This window comes from Fringilla coelebs (assembly GCF_963513975.1).
Source record: "Fringilla coelebs genome assembly, chromosome: 5".
In the NCBI taxonomy this organism is placed as follows: domain Eukaryota; kingdom Metazoa; phylum Chordata; class Aves; order Passeriformes; family Fringillidae; genus Fringilla; species Fringilla coelebs.
In genome coordinates, this window is record NC_140033.1 from 906,083 (window position 1) to 929,319 (window position 23,237).

At 53.1% G+C, this 23,237-nt stretch overlaps 1 protein-coding gene across 1 annotated transcript in view; it reads left to right on the top strand.

Annotated features, from left to right (window-relative positions):
• The window catches only part of AHCYL2 (adenosylhomocysteinase like 2), a 60,160-nt gene extending 38,753 nt beyond the window's left edge, over positions 1-21,407 (top strand). The window contains exons 3-17 of the mRNA XM_084206722.1: positions 1,928-2,071; positions 3,177-3,277; positions 6,292-6,394; positions 8,553-8,647; positions 11,412-11,518; positions 12,674-12,790; positions 14,444-14,507; positions 15,292-15,380; positions 16,994-17,064; positions 17,166-17,260; positions 18,619-18,717; positions 19,309-19,377; positions 19,457-19,535; positions 20,135-20,255; positions 21,236-21,407. Of these exons, the coding sequence (XP_084062848.1) occupies positions 1,928-2,071; positions 3,177-3,277; positions 6,292-6,394; positions 8,553-8,647; positions 11,412-11,518; positions 12,674-12,790; positions 14,444-14,507; positions 15,292-15,380; positions 16,994-17,064; positions 17,166-17,260; positions 18,619-18,717; positions 19,309-19,377; positions 19,457-19,535; positions 20,135-20,255; positions 21,236-21,242 (1,361 nt within the window). The 3' untranslated portion in view covers positions 21,243-21,407. The remainder of the gene's footprint in view (positions 1-1,927; positions 2,072-3,176; positions 3,278-6,291; positions 6,395-8,552; positions 8,648-11,411; positions 11,519-12,673; positions 12,791-14,443; positions 14,508-15,291; positions 15,381-16,993; positions 17,065-17,165; positions 17,261-18,618; positions 18,718-19,308; positions 19,378-19,456; positions 19,536-20,134; positions 20,256-21,235) is intronic.
• Positions 21,408-23,237: the final 1,830 nt, after the last annotated feature.

The following is a 23,237-nucleotide window of genomic DNA, read 5'->3' on the forward strand; positions in this document are numbered from 1 at the left end:
TCCATCATTCCCAGTGATCCAAATACCGGCCAGCTCCACCAGGAGCTGAGGAGGAGTATCCATCACCATGTCCATCATTCCCAGTGATCCAAAATACCGGCCAGCTCCACCAGGAGCTCAGGAGGAGGAGTATCCATCACCGTGTCCATCCTTCCCAGTGATCCAAATACCGGCCAGCTCCACCAGGAGCTGAGGAGGAGGAGTATCCATCACCATGTCCATCATTCCCAGTGATCCAAATACCTGCCAGCTCCACCAGGAGCTGAGGAGGAGTATCCATCACCATGTCCATCATTCCCAGTGATCCAAATACCGGCCAGCTCCACCAGGAGTTGAGGAGGAGTATCCATCACCGAGTCCATCATTCCCAGTGATCCAAATACCAGCCAGCTCCACCAGGAGCTGAGGAGGAGGAGTATCCATCACCGAGTCCATCATTCCCAGTGATCCAAAATACCGGCCAGCTCCACCAGGGCCATCATGGGTGGAGCTGTTCCACCGTGGAACTCCTCTGGGGTGAAACAAATCCTTGGATGCCAGGCCCCAGGTTCAGTTTACAAGCACCACATGAGCTGGAAAGACTTGGAGCAGAACAATTCCATGAGGAATGAGGGAGTGGCCAGTTGGGTCCTGGAAGGGTCACCTGAAGAGGAAAGAGGAGCTGGGATTTGGAGCTCATTGCATTTCCCTGGCTGCTGGTGCCAGTCCTGGATGATGGAAGAAGAGGTTTGGTTTCCCACAGTGAGGAAGGATTGCAGAGAATCCAAAAATGTGGCACAATCTGAAATCCGAATTCCAGAAGATGTGGCACAAAGGATTTCTTCAGCTGATCCAAAGTGCTGGTTGATCCATCATGACTCCAATCAGAAATGGATGTGATTTTATTCAAGTACATGGGATTTTAGGAATCAAACAGGAAAGGGGACTTCCAGCTCCATGAAGGGCTCTTCCATGTGTCTGCCATGGTCTAATTCCATAATCAAAGGTTTGGAGGACACTGATGAAGAAGGAAGACAATTATTGACAGCTCCTGGAGGGAATTCAGCACATCCACAGCCTCTCCCAAGGCAGAGCTTCAGTCTGGTCCCATGGGGCTCAGGACAGCGTCTGGTGATCCCCGGCTTTCCAAACAATTCCCAAAATCCCCTGAGGGTGGGGAGCCAGCAGCTCCCTGGACAATCCACACCAGGCCTGTGGATTACCCTCCTGATGGAGAAGTTCCTTCCAGCCATCCCCCGTGAGCCTCCCAAGCAGCAGCTCATCATCACTGTGAAGGAACACCGCGATGGAGCAGGTCCAAGGATTGGGAATGCCACAGTAACGGGATCATCATCAACTCACACCCCCTGGGATGAAATAGGGCCTGAAATTACAATTCCTACTGGGCTTGGGAGTGCTCTGAACCCCAGCAGGCATTTTGTGGGATGTCTTGGAGCTGTGGAGGCCTGAGTTTTGGGAAGAGAGGTGGGAGAATGTTTGGAAAGAGAGGTGGGAAAACCTTGGGGAAGAGAGGTGGGAGAACTTCTGGGAAAGAGAGGTGGGAGAACATTTGGGAAGAGAGGTGGCAGAACTTTGGGGAAGAGACGTGGGAAAACTTTGGGGAAGAGAGGTGGGAAAACCTTGGGGAAGAGAGATGGGAGAACTTTGGGAAGAGGGGTGGGAGAAGGCCATGGAGATGAGCCTGTGGGGGAACCAGGCAGTGCTCAATCCCATCACCTCTGCTGTGGTGTTGAAGTAGAGGTCAATAAGAATTAAAAATTGATCCCAGGTAAATCCAGCTGGGAAAATTACTCTTTTGAGGAGAAGGAGAGATCCCAGTTGGGGATGGAAGGAGCTGGGATGGAAGAACATCCATGGACACCCCCTGTGGGTGCTGGGGATTTTGGGAGTGTTTTACCCCCTTCCTGCCCTCCTCTGCTCCCTGCAGCTGCCTCCTGCACGGACAGCTCCGAGGATGAGACCTCCCCAAGGGACAAGCAGCAGAAGAACTCCAAGGGCAGCAGCGATTTCTGCGTCAAGAACATCAAACAGGCCGAGTTTGGGCGCCGCGAGATCGAGATCGCCGAGCAGGGTAAGGGGGCTCCCTCCTCCTGCTCCTCGGGGCTCCTCCTGCCCCCAGACCCCTCCTGCTGGGGCTCAGGGTGCTGCTGGCTGCCTCACCCCCTTCCTGCTGCCATGGGAAAGCTTCTGGGGGGTTTTGGGGGATAGGAAAGTCTCCGTGGAGTTTTGGGGGATGGGAAAGGAGTTACAGTGTTGTGCTGTGTGCTTCCAACCAACTGCTAAAGGACTATTCTATGGTCAAAGTTATTTTTTAAACCAGTAGAAAAGCTGAAATCCATCCCATAAACATCACAATTTTGGTTTAGCTTGATTGCTTTAAAAAAAAAAAAAAAAAAAAAAAAAGAAAAAAGAAGCAAAGGCCAGGCAGGGTTTGGATACTGGAGAGGTGGAGCAAATCAGCAAATCCCAAATCCTCAGCCCAAAGCTGATTTTCCTGCAGCCTCAGCTGGGAGGCAAAAATTTGAACAAAATAGGGGAAAATCCAGTGGGATTTGGGGTCATTTTGATGGATTTGGGGTTTTCTCTCAAGGCTTTGGCTGTTTTGAAGCTGCCATAGCCGTGCAAATTAATGGGAATGCCAGGAAGTCGTTTCTGACCCCATTCCTGTTGGGATGGGAAAGCTTCCATGGGATTTTGGGGATGGAAAAGGAGTTACAGGGTTAGGAGTACTCTGCACTCAAACTGGTTTTGTTAAATCGGTAGAAAAGATGAAATCCATCCCATAAATGTCACAATTTTAGCTTGTTTACCTCCAAAAAATAAAAAAGCAAAGGCCAGGCAGGATTTAAGTGTTGGATGTTGGAGAGGTGGAGCAGCAAATCCCAAATCCTCAGCCCAAAGCAGATTTTCCTGCAGCCTCACCTGGGGGTAGAAATTTGAATATAGCAGGGAAAACTCCAGAGGGATTTTGATGTATTTGGGATTTGGGGGTTTTGATGTATTTGGGATTTGGGGATTTTGATGTGTTTGGGATTTGGGGGTTTTGATGTGTTTGCTCTGGAGGCTTTGGCTGTTTTGGAGCTGTGGGAGTTTTTGGGAAGGCCAGGCAGGGGGGGCTGTTCCTCCTGAGCTCTTCCCACCCCATCCCCATTTTCCTTTTCCCATTTCCCTCGCAGAGATGCCGGCGCTGATGGCTCTGAGGAAGAGAGCTCAGGGGGAGAAGCCCCTGGCTGGGGCCAAGATCGTGGGCTGCACTCACATCACAGCACAGACAGCGGTGAGAGCCCAGCCCCAAACCCACACAGGCCATTCCCACTGCCCATCCCCTAAACTGACCCCAAATGGGGCATTCCCACTGCCCATCCCCCAAACTGACCCCAAATGGGGCATTCCCACTGCCCATCCCCTAAACTGACCCCACACAGGCCATTCCCACTGCCCATCCCCCAAACTGACCCCAAATGGGGCATTCCCACTGCCCATCCCCCAAACTGACCCCACACAGGCCATTCCCACTGCTCATCCCCCTAAACTGACCCCACACAGGCCATTCCCACTGCTCATCCCCTAAACTGACCCCAAATGGGGCATTCCCACTGCCCATCCCCTAAACTGACCCTAAATGGGGCATCCCACTGCCCATCCCCTAAACTGACCCCACACAGGCTATTCCCACTGCCCATCCCCTAAACTGACCCCACACAGGGAGAGGAGGGATTCCCTAAAACTGAGAGAGGAGGGATTCCCAAAAACAGACCCCAGAGACAGGACAGGATTCCCCAAGCCAGACCCATAAACAAACACAGAGATGAGGGATTCCCTCAGCCAGACCCCAAACAGGGACACGAGGGATTCCCTCAGCCAGACCCCAAACAGGGGCACGAGGGATTCCCTAAGCCAGACCCCAAACAGGGGCACAAGGGATTCCCTAAGCCAGACCCCAAACAGGGGCACGAGGGATTCCCTAAGCCAGACCCCAAACAGGGGCACAAGGGATTCCCTAAGCCAGACCCCAAACAGGGACAGGAGGGGCTGCCACTGTCCCCAAATGGGACAGCAGTGATTCCTCCTGGCTGGATTTGGGACTTTACCAAATGAACTCTCAACAAATAAAAAATAAACTTCCAAGTTCTTATTTATGGCATCCATTTAAATGGTTTTTAAAAGGCTTTAATTACAGAATTGTGCAGTTTTCTGGTGCTGCCTGAAAACAAATTCAGGTCCCATCCAACCCTGGGATAGTTTGGGTTGGAAAAGACCTTAAAATTATCCAATTCCAGTGGGCAGGGACACCTTCCACTGGACCAGCTTGCTCCAACGTGACCTTGAAGCTTAAACCCAACTTCAGAGACCCTCCAGAGACTTAAACCCAACTTAAGAGAACCCCCCAGGAGCTTAAACCCAACTTCAGAGACCCCTCCAGAAACTTAAACCCAACTTCAGATCCCCCCCAGGAGCTTAAACCCAACTTCAGAGACCCTCCAGAAACTTAAACCCAACTTCAGAGACCCTCCAGAAACTTAAACCCAACTTCAGAGACCCCTCCAGAAACTTAAACCCAACTTCAGAGACCCTCCAGGAGCTTAAACCCAACTTCAGAGACCCTCCAGAACTTAAACCCAACTTCAGATCCCCCCAGGAGCTTTCCAACAAACAGCAAATAAGCCCCTTGATTTTGCTGATTTTCCCAGTGTTTTTGCAAACAACTCTCCCAATTTTGCTGACTTCCTCAGTGTATTTCTAAACAGAACTCCCAATTTTGCTGATTTTCCTGGCGTTTCTCCAAACAAACTCCAACTTCTGCTGATTTCCTTAATGTTTTTGCAAACAAAACCCCCAATTTGCTGATTTTTCTGATGTTTTTGGAAACAAAACCCCCAATTTGCTGATTTTCCTGGTGTTTTTACAAAAAAAACCCCAAAATTTGGTGATTTTCCTGGTGTTTTTGCAAAAAAAAAAGCCCCAAATTTGCTGATTTTCCTGGTGTTTTTGCTAAAAAAAACCCCGAAATTTGCTGATTTTCCTGGTGTTTTTGCAAACAAACCCGAAATTCTGGTGATTTTCCCGGTGTTTTTGCAGATAAACCCCGATGTTACTGATTTCCGTGGTGTTTTTGCAGATAAAACCCAGATTTTCCTGATTTTCCTGGTGTTTTTGTAAACAAAACCCCCAATGTTAGTGATTTCCGTGGTGTTTCCCCCTGATTTTGCCACTTTTCACGGTGTTTTTGCAAATAAAACCCCCGATGTTACTGATTCCCATGGTGTGTGTGCAAACACACCCAATTTATGCTGATTTCCCATCCGTGCTGATTCCCGATCCGTGCTGATTTCCCGATCCGTGCTGATTTCCCGATCCGTGCTGATTTCCTGATTGTGCTGATTCCCAATTCCTGCTGATTTCCCGATCCGTGCTGATTTGCTGATCCGAGCTGATTTCCCAATCTGTGCTGATTTCCCGATCCATGCTGATTTCCTGATCTGAGCTGATTTCCTGATCCGTGCTGATTCCCCATCCGTGCTGATTTCCTGATCCGTGCTGATTTCCCGATCCGTGCTGATTTCCCGATCCATGCTGATTTCCCGATCCATGCTGATTTCCCGATCCATGCTGATTTCCCAATTGTTCTGATTTCCTGATTGTGCTGATTCCCGATTCCTGCTGATTCCCGATTCCTGCTGATTTCCCCATCCGTGCTGATTTCCCGATCCGTGCTGATTTCCCGATCCGTGCTGATTTCCTGATCCATGCTGATTCCCCATCCATGCTGATTTCCCGATCCGTGCTGATTTCCTGATCTGTGCTGATTTCCTGATCTGAGCTGATTTCCCAATTGTTCTGATTTCCTGATTGTGCTGATTCCTGATTCCTGCTGATTCCCAATTCCTGCTGATTCCCGATCCGTGCTGATTTCCCGATTGTGCTGATTCCCCGACCCATGCTGATTTCCCAATTGTGCTGATTTCCCAATCCATGCTGATTTCCTGATCCATGCTGATTTCCCGATTGTTCTGATTTCCCGATCCGAGCTGATTTCCCGCTCCGTGCTGATTTCCCAATCCATGCTGATTTCCCGCTCCGTGCTGATTTCCCGATTGTTCTGATTTCCCAATCCGTGCTGATTCCCCATCCGTGCTGATTTCCCGCTCCGTGCTGATTTCCCAATTGTGCTGATTCCCAATTGTGCTGATTCCCAATTGTGCTGATTCCCAATTGTTCTGATTCCCAATTGTGCTGATTCCCAATTGTGCTGATTCCCGATCCTGCTGATTGCCGTGTGTTTGGGCGCAGGTGCTGATGGAGACGCTGGGAGCGCTGGGAGCTCAGTGCCGCTGGGCCGCCTGCAACATCTACTCCACCCTCAACGAGGTGGCCGCTGCCCTGGCCGAGAGCGGTACGGACTGCGGGGACTCCTGCGTTCATCGGGAATTCCTCCCGGGATTTAGAGGGAATTCCTACTGGGATTTACAGAGAACTTCTCCTGGATTTTATAGGGAATTTCTCCTGCATTTATAGGGAATTCCTACTGGATTTTATAGGGAATTCCTCCTGGGATTTATAGGGAATTCCTCCTGGGATTTATAGGGAATTCCTCCTGGGTTTTATAGGAAATTCCTCCTGCATTTACAGGGAATTCCTCCTGGGATTTATAGGGAATTCCTCCTGGGATTTATAGGGAATTCCTCCTGGATTTTATAGGGAATTCCTCCTGAGTTTTATAGGGAATTCCTCCTGCATTTACAGGGAATTCCCCCTGGGTTTTATAGGGAATTCCTCCTGCATTTACAGGGAATTCCTCCTGGGTTTTATAGGGAATTCCTCCTGCATTTACAGGGAATTCCTCCTGGGTTTTATAGGGAATTCCTCCTGGATTTTATAGGGAATTTGTTCAGTATATTCTAGGTAATTCCTGCTGCATTTTATAAGGAACTCATCCTGGAGTTTATAGGGAATTCCTCCTGGGCTTTATAGGGAATTCTTCCTGGGATTTATAGGGCATTTCTACTGGGATTTATAGGGAAATCCTCCTGGATTTTGTAGGGAATTTCTCTTGGGATTTATAGGGAATTCCTCCCGCATTTTGTAGAAAATTCCTGGATTTTATAGGGAATTTGTTCGGCATATTCTAGGTAATTCCTGCTGCATTTTATGAGGAACTCATCCTGGATTTTATAGGGAATTTCTCCTGCATTTTCTAGGGAATTCCTCCTGCATTTTATGGGGAATTCCTACTGCATTTTATAAGGAATTCATCCTGGGTTTTATAAGGAATTCCTCCTGCATTTTATAGAGAGTTTCTGGATTTTATAGGGAATTTCTCCTGGATTTTCTAGGGAATTTTTGCTGCTCCATCATTTTTAGCTCATTTATCACCCCTTTGGAAGGTTTTTTCCCTGCATTCTCTTCAGTTTAGAATAACCTACAGCACAAAATCCCCCCTTTCCAAAGCTCTGGAATTCTTGGAATATTTTTTTTTCCTGGACTTACCCAGGTAAAACCCCTGGAGTTATCCAGGTAATATCTTTGGTCTTGTCCAGGTGAAATCCTCGGTAAAAATGTCATTTATGAGCTGAAGCTGGAAATTGTTTTGCCCAGAGAAATGAAGCTAAATTTGGTTTAGGTTCTATAATTTGGGGCACAACTCAGGTGAAAGAGAGAATTTGGGGGAAATGTGAATCACAGAGCAAAAACTGAGCGTGTGGGGGTTACCTGGGAAATCCTGGGTGTGTCCAGGGCCTTTACCTGGATAAAACCAGAGATTTTACTCGGGTAAATCCAAGGGTTTTACCTGGATAAATCCAGGAATTTATCTGGATCATGACAGGGATTTCACCTGGGCAAAACCAGGGATTTTACATGGAAAAGACCAAGAGCTTCACCTGGATAAAACATGGGGTTTTCCTTGGGTAAATCCAAGGATTTTACCTGGGCAATGCCAAGGATTTTACCTGGATAAATCCAGGGGTTTTACCTGGGTAAGGCCAAGGGTTTTATCTGGATAAATCCAGGGATTTTACCTGGGTCATAACAGGGATTTAACCTGGGTAAGACCAAGGGTTTTACCTGGATGAAGCCAGAGATTTTACCTGGGTAAGGCCAGGGATTTTACCTGGGTAAGGCCAGGGATTTTACCTGGATAAGTCTGGGGATTTTACCTGGGTAAGACCAGGGATTTTACTCAGGTAAATCCAAAGGTTTTACCTGGCTAAATCCAGGAATTCTACCTGGGTAAGGCCTGGGGTTTTACCTGGGTCATGTCAGGGATTTTACCTGGGTAAGCCCAAGGGTTTTACCTGGATACTTCCAGGGGTTTTACCTGAGTAAGCCCAAGGATTTTACCTGGTTAAAGTCAGGGAATTCCCCTGGCTGAAGACACAGGTCTGACCCCGAACTCTGGGACACCCAAAGGAGCCAAACCCACCCTGGGTCTTACTGGCTGAGGCTGAGTAATAATTGAATCTATTAAATGAACCCATGAATTAATAAATCAGTGTCCAAGAGCTGATTCCCAGGGGATTTTCCTGCCTAACCCCCTCTCCCTCCCTGGCCAGGGTTCCCAGTGTTTGCCTGGAAGGGCGAATCCGAGGACGATTTCTGGTGGTGCATCGACCGCTGCGTCAACGTCGAGGGCTGGCAGCCCAACATGGTGAGTGGGGAAACACCTGGAGAAATCCCACCTGGAAAATCCCACCTGGAGAAATCCCACCTGGAAAAATCCCACCTGGAGAAATCCCACCTGGAGAAATCCCACCTGGAAAAATCCCACCTGGAGAAATCCCACCTGGAAAAATCCCACCTGGAGGGGGAAGGGAAAGGCAGCTAAACCCCCTGGATCTCACCAGGCGAGGTTTGGTTTCAGTGCTCCCAGAAGAAGCTGTACTAATGCCATTTTTGGGGTATTTCCTTTGATTTCAGAGCATCTTGCTGCAGTGTAAGCTTCTAAAAATGGCTCCAAATCAGTATTTTTTGAAAAGTGTTTTTTTCACCCTTTTGACCTTTAAATTCTCACCTTTGGCTGAGGTGATTTTTGGGAACAAAGCCCAGATTTTTCCCTGATTTCCACACTTTAAACCACACAAACCTCAGGTGCCCAACTCCCTTTTTATCCTGCCCTTGTTTCCAGGGAAAACAGGAACCTGGAATTGGGTGAGCAGAATAATTTTCAGCTGTCAGACGTGCTGTTTTCATCACATTTCCCCAAGGATTTTGAGCCCTGGAGCTCCTGATCTAAATATGGGAAGTGATCAAAGGTGGAAACGTGGATCTGAGTTGGGTTTTTGCCAATATTGGCTCGTTTGAGGTGGGATTTTTGTCCCTTCCAGTCGCTGTCACCTTTAAAAAGAACCAGGAATGTCAAAAAAATCCACCCCCGAGGTATCAGACTGAGTCTAGACCTGAGAGCAGCTTTGTTCTGCTCTTTGAGGAATCATTTCCCATCCAAAATGTCACTTTTGGTACAAGTCAGTGTCCCAGAAAATGCAGAATTTGCCTTCCCAGGGTCTCTTCATTCTGGAACTGTTTTCAGACCTGCTCCTGGAAATGATGGAGGGAGCACCAGGATCTTGGAGCTGTTCCCAGGGATTTTGCTGGATTTTGGAGATCCGTGGTTTTAGAGATAAGAAATGATGATAAATGGTTTTAGAGATAAGAAATAGGATGCTGGGTGAGGAACAGAGTGTGGGAAGGATCTAAAGTCATGGAATTATGGGATGGTTTGGGTTCCACAGAGACACCTCCCACTGTCCCAGGCTGCTCCATCCCCATCCAGCCTGGCCCTGGATGTTCCAGGGATCCAGGGGCAGCCCCAGCTCTCTGAGAATTCCGTGCCACCCTCAATTTTCCCATCATTGCTCCCTGTTCCTTGGACACGGGCCCAGTTCGTGGCCATTCCATTCTGGGAATCCTTCATGGAAGGCTCTGGGAATTCTGACCTTCAGGGGAAGGCTCCCTCAGCACAGGAATGGTTCAGAAAAGGGATTTTTCCTGGAAAATACGGAATCTGCAAGGTTTCCTTCATGGAAAAGCCTCTCTGGGGATTTTCTGCTGGAGCAAACATTGGATGGAAGGGCTGAGGGAGGGATGTAGTGACCTGGAGGGAAGCTCCAGAGCTGCCAAGGCTGCTCTTCTCTGGGAAAAACAATTTCCCCAAAAAAATCAACCCAAACCTGCTTAGAAGAATAGGAATGAGGCCAAAGCAGCAAAAAGCTGGGCAAACTGCAGGGATGTGGGATGGGCTGTTGGAGTCTGGGGGGGCCACACCCAGGTGACCTCCCAGCCCCCCAGGGATCTCCTCTGTGGGGTTTCCATGCCCTGCTCCCCCGGGAAAGGGGAACCTGCCAAGGGCTGGATTCTCTCTTGGAAGAGGATTAAACACTAAACAGGGATCAGTGAAATGAAGAGTCCTGGGAGCCAGGGAGTTCCACATTCTGGATTCCACATTCCTCCCTGGCTGGCCCAGGAGAGCTCCCAGTTCCCCTTAACCCTTCCCAGCCCGTGGATGGGACACGGAGCTGTGAGTGCAGGGAATCCCTTGGGAAGCAATCACCATGGGGTGGTGATGATGATGGTGATGATGATGATGATGATGATGATGATGATGATGATGATGATGATGAAGTGAGAAATCTTGGAGGAGGAGGAGGACAATGAGGCAGTGAAAGGTCTTTGACAGCAGTGCATGGAATATACAAGGATGAGGCTGGTGAGGAGGATGATGATGCCCGTTGGAATTCCTTGTGTCAGAGTAGGGAACATGCAAAGCAGAGGATGAAGATGATGATGGTGATGGTGAAGTGAGAAGTCTTTGACCTCAGTGTAAGGAATATGGAAAGGGAAGGAGGAGGAAAAGGAGGAGGATGCAGTGAGAAATCTTTGACTTTGGTGTAGGGAATGTGCAAAGAGTGGGATGAGGAGGATGATGATGATGATGATGCAGTGAAAAGTGTTTGACATCAGTGTGTGGAATGTGCAAGGATGATGATGGTGATGGTGATGGTGACTCTGAGGCTGATGGTGGCCGTGTTGCTGTCACCCTGTGCAGCCCCTGGGCACTGCCCTGCCCTGCCCTGGGTGACCTCTGCTCCCTGTTTTCCCTGGAATCCAGCAGGGTTCTCACACTTGGCTTTTTTCCTTTTCTTGGACCTTTTCTTCTTCAGGGGCCCCTCTGGGCCCAGCACCTCCCCTGGGTGCCATTCCAGGTCTTTCCATACACATAAGACTGGCCAAGCTCTTGGATCTCTCTTTTCCCTGGAATTCTGAGATTTCTGGGGCTGTTGTTTTCCTGCCTGCCCTTCCCCAGGCAGTTTGCCAGAGTTTTGCTCTCCTTGCCCATCTCGGATGTGTTTATTCCAGCAGTGGCTCCGTGGCTCCCTGCCCGGCCCCAGGTGACTCTGTGGCTGTTTTTATTCCAGATCCTGGATGATGGGGGAGATCTCACCCACTGGATCTACAAGAAATACCCCAACATGTTCAAGAAGATCAAGGGCATCGTGGAGGAGAGCGTCACTGGGGTGCACAGGTTCGGGACACGGCCCAGCCCCACAGCTGAGCTCAGCGCTGAGCCCCACAGCTGGGCTCTGCTTTTCCCCAGGCCTGGCTTTGCATGGGGCCTGCTCTAATCTGAGCAGGACCCCTGGAGCTGCTCTGAGCTCCCAGGAGGAGCAGGAGCCCCTGCTGGGGGTGGGAGGAGAGGCTCTCACCCGGTGTGGAGGAGGAAGCCAAGAGCCCAGCCCTGCCTTAAATCCGTGGGCAGAAGTGAGATTTGGGAAGAGGAACTGAGCTGGTTTTGGGGAAGGGAGAACCTGAGGGATGAGTGAGTGAAATGCCTCAGTCCCTGGCAGCAGCAGAGCCGGGGTGGGAGCAGCTCTGGGGGTTGGGAGATGTCACAGGAGCTTTTCCATGGAATTCATCCCATCACAGGTGCCAGGGAACAGGGAACTGAGGAGAGCAGCACTGTTTGCTGAGTTCTGCAGGGGGAAAGGCTTGGCTGCAGCTCTGAGCTGGATCAGAGCTTGGCCAGAGGTTCAGGCAGCTCCTGGAGCAGGGAAATGAAATGTGTGAAACGGGGAAGTGGCTCCAGCTCTGCACCAGTGGGGTCAGGAGAAGGACTGGTGATATTTTTAGTATCTGAAATCCCAGTGTGGGAAGAAGAGATTTCCAAAGGCAGCTTCTCCTTCCCAAGGGCTGGAGCAGGAACGGGATTTTCAGACTCTCTTGAAAGAAGAGCCACAGTGAGGTGTTTAAATTCATATTTAGTGACTTTCCTGCTATGGGGAGTTGAGTCTGTGCCCAGAGCTGAGAGCAGGGGGATGCTGGAGAAGGGAAGGCTCCAGGGAGAGCTTCCAGCACATTCCAGGGCCTGCAGGGGCTCCAGGAGAGCTGCAGAGGGACTGGGGACAAGGCCTGCAGGGACAGCACCCAGGGAATGGCTCCCACTGCCAGAGGGCAGGCATGGATGGGATCTTGGCAATGAGGAATTCCTGCCTGGGCTGGGATTGCCAGAGCAGCTGGGGCTGCCCCTGCATCCCTGCAGTGTCCCAGGCCAGGCTGGACACTGGGACAGTGTCCAGTGCCCCTGCCATGGCCAGGATGATCTTTAGGGCCCTTTCCATCCCACACCCCCTGAGTGCAGGGCTGAGTTCCCTGGATGAGCCCTGGCCCTGTGCCCTGCCAGGCTGTACCAGCTCTCCAAGGCGGGGAAGCTCTGCGTGCCGGCCATGAACGTCAACGACTCGGTCACCAAGCAGAAGTTTGACAACCTCTACTGCTGCCGGGAGTCCATCCTGGACGGGTGAGAGGGAACGGGGAGGGATCCCCTGGGGAACGGGGAGGGATCCCCTGGGAACGGGGAGGGATCCCCTGGGAACGGGGAGGGATTCCCTGGGAACGGGGAGGGATCCCCTGGAGAATGGGGAGGGATTCCCTGGGAACGGGGAGGGATCCCCTGGGGAACGGGGAGGGATCCCCTGGGGAACGGGGAGGGATCCCCTGGGGAATGGGGAGGGATCCCCTGGGGAATGGGGAGGGATCCCCTGGGGAATGGGGAGGGATCCCCTGGGGAATGGGGAGGGATCCCCTGGGGAATGGGGAGGGATTCCCTGGGGAACGGGGAGGGATTCCCACAGGGAATGGGGAGGGATTCCCTGGGGAACAGGGAGGGATTCCCACAGGGAACAGGGAGGGATTCCCACAGGGAACAGGGAGGGATTCCCACAGGGAACGGGGAGGGATTCCCACAGGGCTCTTCTCTGCTGCCATTTGGATCATCTCGGCTCAGTTCGTGTGTCAGAGGAGAATAAAATCCTTCCCTACGTCAGAATTGCTGTCCCTCTCCCCTTTGGATAAAATCTGCCTGTGTCCCTTGTGTGTCCCTCTAGCCCTTTGCTCTCTCCAGCCCTTTATTCCCTTTCTTTTCATGGAATTGGGTGTCCGTGTCCCTGCAGCCCCAAATTCCAGCACGGCTGAGTGAGGCTGGGACAGATTTTGTCCTTGTTGTGACATCATTTGTGGCACAATCCATGAGCAATCCATGAACTTGGGATGTGCAGCAGCCCCTTCCAAGGAACAAGGAATGGGGATGATGGGGGGGTGAAATATGGGAACAGAATTCCCAGAGCAGCTGGGGCTGCCCCTGGATCCCTGGCAGTGCCCAAGGCCAGGCTGGACACTGGGCTGGAGCAGCCTGGGACAGTGGGAGGTGTCCCTGGGATGGGATGGGATGGGATGGGATGGGATGGGATGGGATGGGATTTAAAGTCCTTTCCAACCCAAAAAGTCCAGGGATTCCATGCAAACACCTTGGGGGTAAATCAGGATTTGGGTTCAGCCTGGTGCAGGAATTGAGGACGGGGTCAGGGCAGATGAGAGCAGAGGTGCCTCGAAGCTGCTGTGGGTTTTAGCTGAATTTCCCTGGAAAAGGGAGGGAATTTCACCTTCCCTGCACTGCTAACCTATTTACTCCAGAGCTAAAAATAGCCTGGAATGTAGGACACGCTCAGGGAGGGAGCAGAAGGAAACCAGAGGAAGGGGGAGCTTCATTTGGGAAAAGCTCTGGGGTTCTGGCAAGGAGTTCCCCCTCCCCTGCTGCTCCTGGGGCTCTTCCTTGGGGGGCACTTGGGGTTGACAATAAAAATTCAGATTAAAGGATTTTTGGAGAGGATTTTCAATATTTTGGGAGTGTCAAAACAAAGGGTAAATGAATCAAAATCAAAAAAAAAAAAAAAAAAGGGCTCCAAACCCCAATTCCATCCTCTTTGTTGGAAGAACAAAAGAAGCCCCATCCTTCCAAAAGGAAAAGGGAATTTTTAGGTGCTTTTGGGGTTTTCTCTTCCCCTGGAATTTCAGGGAGGCAGGAGCCAGCTGTGGATCCATCCTTGGAGCAGCTCTTAGTGCTGGGCTGGAATTCTGACCTTTAATTGTGGTTTTTTTTCCCCTTTTTCCTCAGCCTGAAGAGGACAACAGACATGATGTTTGGAGGGAAGCAGGTGGTGGTTTGTGGCTATGGGGAGGTAAGGGGCTCCATTTTCCCAATTTTCCCCCTTTTCCCACAGGAATTCCATGTCCAAATCCTCAGCACAGCTTCCTCCACCCTCAGGTCTTTGCTCTGCACCTGCAGGACCCTCCAAACCTCTGGAGTTTGCCAAAACCTGAAAGTTTTCTTCATTTCTTTATTATTAAAGAGATGCCAAAGTTGAGTCATTTTAAAAAATATATTAAATATTCTGCATCTCTTTAATACCTGGATATTGGCATGCCCACATATTGACACAACACATATTTCTATAATTTTAATATTATGTTTAATCTGATTTTACTAAACTCAGGGGTTCTGCAGATGTTCTGGGCATTCCAGTGTGGTCAAGAGAGAATTAATCTTGATTTATCCCTTCACCCTCTCTCCACATGGGAATATTCCTCTTTTCCCAGTTTTTCTCAGGACCAGTTCACACCAGTTGCAGTGGGTGCTCTACTGGAATTTTTTTAATGCCCAAGCAGCTGGAATGGGTCCGTTTTTCCTGCTGAAATCACATTTTTGGGAACATTTTAACCTGGATTCCCTGCACTGCCTGTGCTGGGCAAAGGTTAAAGCTCGTTAACCCTCCGAGGTTAATTACCCCTAAAGCTTCCTGAGGGGAGCAAAGGCTGCAGGAGGCTCTGGAACACCCCCTGGGACCAGAACCAGGGGGGTTTTAGTGCCTGTCTTCCCTAAGGCAGGCCTGAGTCTGGGATTGCTGCACCCCAGGGAGGGCTGCCCCAGGAGCAGAGTTTCCCTGAGCTGTGTCCCCGTTGCAGGTGGGGAAGGGCTGCTGTGCCGCCCTGAAGGCCATGGGCTCCATCGTCTACGTCACCGAGATCGACCCCATCTGCGCCCTGCAGGCCTGGTAGGGCTGCACCCCTGCCTGGGATCCTTCCAGAGGGATCCTGCACCTTCCCTGCCCTGGGATCCTTCCAGAGGGGATCCTGCACCCCCTGCCTGGGATCCTGCACCTTCCCTGCTCTGGGATCCTTCCAGAGGGATCCTGCACCCCCTGCCTGGGATCCTGCACCTTCCCTGTCCTGGGATCCTTCCAGAGGGATCCTGCACCCCCTGCCTGGGATCCTTCCAGAGGGTTCCTGCTCCCCCCTGCCCTGGGGATCCTTCCAGAGGAGATTCCTGCACCCCCTGCCTGGGATCCTTCCCAGAGGGGCTCCTCCAGCCCCAGCTCTGCCCTGGGGATCCTTCCCAGAGGGGTTTCTGTAGCCCCAGCTCTGCCCTGGGCCCTGCCCTAAAACATCTCCCAGTTTATCCCATCTGCCCTAAAGCATCTCCAGTTTATCCCAACCCATGAAACAGGCCCTGCCCTAAAGCATCTCCTGGTTTATCCCATCCCAGGAAAGGGCCCTGCTGTAAAACATCTCCCAGTTTATCCAATCTGCCCTAAAGCACTTCCTAGTTTATCCCACACCATGAAAGGGGCCCTGCCCTAAAACATCTCCCACTCTGTCCCATCCCAGGAAAGGGCCCTGCCCTAGAGCACCTCCCAGTTTATCCCATCCCTCAGCAGCCAGGAGTTTGGGATGTGGCTTGCAGGCATTTTGGGAATGAGCTGCTCCGTGGCTCTCCAGGGCTGTGCCCCCACCTCGCCCTGGGGGTGTTTGGGGTCCTGTGACCCCCCAGCCCCTCAGCCCCTCAGCAGGCACAGCTGGGTTTGGATCCTCCTTGTGCATCCCCAGCTGTGGGATCCCAAAAACACCCAGAGCCCCCCAAACCCTCAGCCTGCTCCTCACCAGGTTGTTGGGGTGAGGGGACTAATGAGTTCTAATTAGCAGAGCTGATGAACTTTTGGGCTGCTCTGTGACCTTCATCCATCCTCAGCTGGGAATTTCCAGCCATCCCTTCCCTGGCCCTGCACGAGGCAGCAGCAGCAGCACGTGGCCCCTCTCAGGAGGAGCTTGCAGTGGGGAAAAGCTCAGGAAATGGGGACAGGCAGCAGAAAAAAATGACTTTTTTTTTTTAGTAACTACAATTTTGCAGTTTGTGAGAGGCACAGGAAGGAGCTCTTGGGAGGATTGTCAACAAATCCCAAAAAAACCCAGCCTGCCCTTGTTATCCCTGAGCTCACCTTGCTGGGGAGGGCAGGGCAGGCCTGCCGGGGCTCAGCCCCTCTGAGGGCTCTGCAGGTGCCTAAATAAGGATTTTGGGGTGGTGAGAGGCACCCACAGCTTTGGGGTGTTTTTTAGGATGCTCTAAATCCATCCTAACCTGGATTCTGAGCAGATCCACAGCTCCTGGATGTTCCCTGCAGGAGGAGAATCATCAGGGTTCCCATCAGGGTTGAGAATTGAGGCTTGCAGATGAGAAGGCCTTGACAGGACATGGGAACCCCCCAAATCCCTTCCCACTTCTGCTCACAAATGTCCCAGACCCTCCAGGATGACCCCAGAAACTCCCAGTGGCTCATCAGGGGGTTAAAATCGGGGTCTGGGGTCACTTTGTGCCCGTGTTCCCCCTCAGCATGGACGGGTTCCGGCTGGTGAAGCTCAACGAGGTGATCAGGCAGGTGGACATCGTCATCACCTGCACAGGTACGGGGCCAGCAGGGCGGGAGGGGCAGCCCCAGCCAGCCTGGGCCTCAGGGAGAGCCCCAGGGGCAGGGCAGGGGATTTACCCAGCTGTGCTGCTGCAGGGAACAAGAACGTGGTGACCAGGGAACATCTGGACAGGATGAAGAACAGCTGCATCGTCTGCAACATGGGCCACTCCAACACCGAGATCGACGTGGTGAGCGCGGCCGGCGGGCTGGGGGCGGGCTGGGCACGGGCTGTGGGGCACAGCTGGAGGAGACTGACAGCACTGGTGTTCTGAGGTGCTGTTTGGGGTACTGGGGCTTGGGGTGGGGGTGCCTTGGGGCTGGGGTGTTTGGGGTGGTGGTGCTTTGAGTGACTGTTTTGGGGGATGGTGGTTTGGGGTCCTTTCATTCACTAGGAACTGTCAGTTAAATCCCATTTTATGCATTCATTTTTTTGATCTTGACGTTTTTGGGTTGTTTTGTTAAACAATTAAACCATGTATCCCTACAGTATCCAAACCACTTGCCATCAATCCATCTTCAATTAACTTTCCTCTGTATCTCCTAGTATTAAAAACAACAATCAGTCATCATCCCACAATCACCCCAAAACAAATTACAAAACCAACCCTTTCCCCCCATCTTCTTCCCCCCCCCCAAAAAACCAAACAAAAATATAAATCAGGATCATAAAACATCAATTACCATCCACCAAATTTTCAACGTTCTTGTAGCTTATAAAAAGTATTCAGGGTAATGTTATTTTGGGATAACGATGTTTTGGGCTGAACAGTGTTTGGGGTAACTTTTGGGGTGATGATGTTTGGGGTTGCAGTGTTTTAGGGTCAGAGTGCTTTGGGATAATGCAGTTTAGGGCTGACAGTGCTTTAGGGTGATGATGTTTTGAGGTGATGGTGCTTTGGGGTGGTTGTGCTTTGAGTGACACTGTTTGGGGTGATGGTGTTTTGGGGTGATGGAGTTTTGGGCTAACAGTGTTTTGGGTGATGGTGTTTTAAAGTGATGGTGCCTTGGGGTTACAGTGTTTTAGGATGATGGTTCTTTGGGACAGTGTTGTTTGGGATGATGGTGCTTTGGGGCAACTCTTTTAGGGTCAGAGTGCTTTGGGATAATGCTGTTTTGGGCTGACAGTGCTTTAGGATGATGATGTTTTGGGGTGATGGTGCTTTGTTTGGGGTGGTTGTGCTTTGAGTGACACTGTTTGGGGTGATGGTGTTTTGGGGTGATGGTGCTTTGTTTGGGGTGGTTGTGCTTTGAGTGACACTGTTTGGGGTGATGATGTTTTGGGGTGATGGTGCTTTGTTTGGGTGGTTGTGCTTTGAGTGACACTGTTTGGGGTGAGGTGAATCCTCCTCACCAGCTCTGGAGCTTTGATGTGCTGAGCTCACAGAAGCAGTCCAGGCTGTGAATCACAGAGGTGTGGCTGCTCTGGGGCCGGGGTGGGACCCAGGGGAGGACAGTCCCAGGGTGCTGGCAGGGGTTGCTGCCTGTTCCCAGCCATGCTGAGCTCCTGGGGCTCTGGGGTGCTGCTGTGACCTCTCCTGCTCCCCAGGCCAGCCTGCGCACGCCCGAGCTCACCTGGGAGCGGGTGCGGTCCCAGGTGGATCACGTCATCTGGCCCGACGGCAAGAGGATCGTGCTGCTGGCAGAGGTGAGAGCAGCAGCTGCAGCCCCTGTGCATCGTGGGCTGGGCTCAGGGAATCACAGAATGGTTTGGGTTGGAAAACACCTCTGAGTCCATCGAGTCCAGCCATTCCCAGCACTGCCAAAGCCACCCTGTCCCCAAGTGCCACATCCACGGGGCTTTGAAATCCCTCCAGGGATGGGGACTGCACCCCTGCCCTGGGCAGTTCCAATGCCTGACCACCCTTTCCATGGAGAAATTTTCCCTAAAATCCAATGCAAACCTCCCCTGGCCCAGCCTGAGGCCGTTCCCTCTCCTCCTGTCCCTGTTCCCTGGAGCACAGCCCGACCCCCCCCGGCTGTCCCCTCCTGGCAGGGACTTGTGCAGAGCCACAAGGGCCCCGCTGAGTTCCTGGGATGAAGAAAAGCTCCCCTGTTTTAATTCATCCCTCTCCAGGGTATCTCCCACAGGGAGATTTCCACTTCCTAAGGGCAGCCACACCTCGGGGCTCAGTGCAGGTGACACAGCAGGGACCCATTGCTCCAGGGGCTCCTGTCCCTCCTGTGGGGTTACAGCCTGGGTGTGGGGCCCCGTTAACAGCCAGATTCTGCTTCCCAGGGCCGCCTGCTGAACCTGAGCTGCTCCACCGTGCCCACCTTTGTCCTGTCCATCACGGCCACCACCCAGGTGAGGGGGGCTTGGACTGGGCGGGGGGCAGGCCCTGCTCTGAGGGACAGCAGCCCCTGACCCCGTGTCCTCTCTGCAGGCCCTGGCTCTGATAGAGCTCTACAACGCTCCCGAGGGCCGCTACAAGCAGGACGTGTACTTGCTGCCTAAAAAAATGGGTAACAATGTTCCCACTGCCTTCTGCTCATGGGTGTTGGGCTGGAACCGCTGGGAGGTGGCACTGGGCTGGGCTCGGTCACTGTCACAGCTGGGAGGTGCCACTGGGCCAGGCTGGGTCGCTGTCACAGCTGGGAGGTGGCACTGGGCCGGGCTGGGTCACTGTCACAGCTGGGAGGTGGCGCTGGGCCGGGCTGGGTCACTGTCACAGCTGGGAGGTGGCGCTGGGCCGGGCTGGGTCACTGTCACAGCTGGGAGGTGCCGCTGGGCCCAGCTCAGGGGCTTCCAGCTCTTGCTGCTCTCCTGTCCCACATGTGGAGAGCAGGGGGTGCCTCCCAGGGCAGGGGGTGTCCCGTGGGGTCTCTGCCAGGGATGGGGCCTCCCTCCTGCCAGCAGAGCCCCCTCCTGGGCACACAGCCACCCTGGGCACACCTGGGGCTTTTTGGTGGGAATCAGGAGTGTTGAGGCAGGGCTGGCTTGTCCTGCTCTTGGGGTGGGGTGACACCAGCCAGAGGTGCCAGCTGGGTTGTGCCTCAGCCCGGGGCTCTCGCTGTGGCCTCCCTTGGCTGTTGTGACGAGGCCTGGCCTCCTCTGCCCCCAGACGAGTACGTGGCCAGCCTGCACCTGCCCACGTTCGACGCGCACCTGACGGAGCTGACGGACGAGCAGGCCAAGTACCTGGGGCTCAACAAGAACGGACCCTTCAAACCCAACTACTACAGGTGCCCTGCAGCCCTGTCCCCTCCCTGTCCCCTCCCAGCCCTGACCCCTCCTGGTGCCCTCCGTGTGCCCTCCCAGCCCTCTGCTCCTGCCCCGCCGTGGGGTCAGCCGGGGTTGAGCCCCAGCCATGCCCTGAGATGATTCCGAGGGCTCTCTGCTCAGTGCCGGTGCGGGCAGCAGGGAGGGGCTGGTGCGCTTGGAGCCGTGACAGGAGCTCTTGGCAGGACAGGAGCCCTTTGTGCGTGGCAGCAGCTGTCACCCAGACGTGGCAGATGCCAGCGCGATGCCACCGGCTCGGTAGCAGCTTTATTTTTAAAGTTTGACGGAGGATGAGGTGGCACAGAGCAGCCTCGGCCCCAGGGCTGCTCCCACGGGCTCAGCTCCACGGCTCCTTCCTGAGCACAGGCTGGGCAGATCCCCAAAATAATAATAATTTTCAGTAGGAGCCCTGGATCGCTTCCCTCTCCACATTTTTTAGCCAGCACTGCCATGAATTTCCACTGTGAAAATGAAACGGCTTTGTGCAAAAGTGGATCTGCTTGGGAGGGTGAAGCCCAGATCCTTTTCCTGCAGGAAAAGGGATTTTCTTGGCAGGCAGAGAGCACCAGAACACTCCCAGTTTGGGGATCACTGGGTTTTCCCAGATCCTGAGCTTTTTTCCTTGCAAACTCCTGGTGCTTCCCTGTGGCTGTGCAGGAATTCCCTCCGGTTCAGCTCTCTGTGCCTGGTTTTGGTGCCCAGCCTTGTGGGGAGCGAGGTTTGTCCTGGAGAGGTTGGGATCCATTGAGGGTCTCGGGGAATTCCCTGCCCTGAGGGGGAGCCACGGCCCCTCCAGCTTCCCCTGGGCACCTCGGGGGCAGCAAGGACCGAGTCCCTTCCTCAGCCTTGGCGTCTCCCCCTCCCAAAATCCACCGTGGTGATGCCGGGGCAGCTTCTCACCCCTTCCCGCTCACCCAAGCTCCGTTTTTCCTCCTTTTCCCAGATATTGAGTTCCTGCCACAGGAGAATCGCCAGGAACTGCAACAAGCACCCGAGTCTTTCTCAACTACTGTACAGGATGAAACCGCGCAAGCTTCCCACGCTAGAGCCGGGCTTGCTGCCATAGTCGACAGTGTGTTTTAGGTTATTTATTTATTAAATTAGAATACTGTTCATGTGGCCTCTGCCACTGGTGTTCGTCCTGCCGCGGGACTGGGAGACGCTGGATTTTCTTTCCGTTCCTTTCATTTTTCTCTTTGGGTTCGTTCTTTTTCGGGGCTGGGAGGACGGGGAAGGCGAGGAGGAAGCTGCTGGAATCGAGCCGTGGAATAGTCCCTTATCCCTGCTCACCCCCCGCGCGGCGGGACCCGGCCTGGGAGTCGCTTTTGGTTTCCTCCACGCCCCCGCGCTTCTCCGGCAGCGCCGGATCCCGGCAGCCGGGGAATCTCCGGCGCTTTGACAACAGAGCCAAGATCCTCCTTGGCTCCGGGCGCTGCCGCCCGGCCGGGAGCCGCCTCGGGAATCTGGCTGGAGAAGCCTCTTCGAGTGCCCTGGAAGCGCCCGGGGCCGTGCCCAGCCGGGGAACCTCGCCTTAGCACTGCCCGGAGCTGTGCCCAAGGGTCGGCGCCGGCCCGGGGAGAGCCCCGGGCGCGGAGGAGCCGGCGCCGCTCCCCTGGCCACAGCCCCGCGGCGTTTTCCTGCTGCTGTCGTTCCGAGTGCCAACCTCTCTGGATCAACCAAAGTCGTGTTCCCGGCGGGGCCCGCGCTGCTGAAAGGGCCTCGCCCGCCGATGCTGCTGCCGCGCCCGGCGGCTCCTGCCGCGCCAAGCGGAGCTCGCCGGCCGCCCGGCTGGGAGGACCCAGGTCCTTCTCCAGCTGAATTTCAGTCCTCATTGGAAACCTTCGGAGTTTTATTTTCTGGTGGTATTTGTACGAATCTGGAATTCCCCTTTGGGATGTGTGAGATGTCCGCCGGAGTGACCCCCACGGGTTCTGTGCCAGGGGAGAGTTCAGATCACTAAAACCCTTCGGTCACCTCGACGTGTCAGAGCTGATGGAGATAAATTTGCCAGAGTTCCCTGTTTTATCCCGGGATGTCCCACCTGAGCACAGGACAGTGTGACCCTTAGCAAGGTGACTTCCCAAGTGTCTGAGCGGAGTCCCTTCTGTCCCTCGCGTGGAGAACGTGGTGCTTCTGAAATGAACCTGCCCAGCCCCGTCAGCACAGGAGCCTCTGTCCTCCCTGCTGGTTCCCGAGTCTCACTGGCTGCAGATCCGTGTTTTGTCCTCCTGGGCTGCTTTGCCATCATGGAGAACTTTTTTGTGGCAGCTCGTTCACGCACAAGGAAGGGAGAACGGAGGAATTACGGCCTCAAGTCCTTCCCACTGCTCTCAGGAGATTTGGAGGCAGGTTGGCCACGAGCCGCTCATCTCCAGAGCAAACGTTCCCATGTGCCGGCTGATTCCAAGTTTCTCTTTGAAATCTCTCAAAATCAGGAAGGAAGAGCTTGAGGAGACCTTGAAGAGACCTTGAAGAGACCTTGGGAAGGCGTCAGGGCTTTGTGAAGGCCTTGAGGAGACCTTCAGGCTTTGAGAAGCTTCCAGTGGATTGATTGCTAACCACAGACTTGAAATGATCTCTGCTCATTCATTTTACCCAGATCCTGAGATTTTTTGGGAAGAATCCCCTGAGCTATTGGAAACATCCCACCCAGGTCTTTCTCCCCGAGCTGGATCCTGGTCTGTGTCAGCCCCTGCTGTTTTCTGAGATGTGGCTGTGGGGCCCCTGGGGCAGAGCAGCTTCGGGAAGAACAGGAATCCCATCCCAACCCAAGCACAGCCACTTCCCCCTGGAAAAGCCCCTTTTGGAAAAGCCCCTTTTGGAAAAGCCCCTTTTGGAAAAGCCCCTTTCATCCCGACCCCTCCCATCCCCAGAGCCGCCTCCCGCCCCGTGCCTGCTCTGCACAGCCCCGGATCCCTTCGTGCCCAGTTTGAACCCCCTTTTAT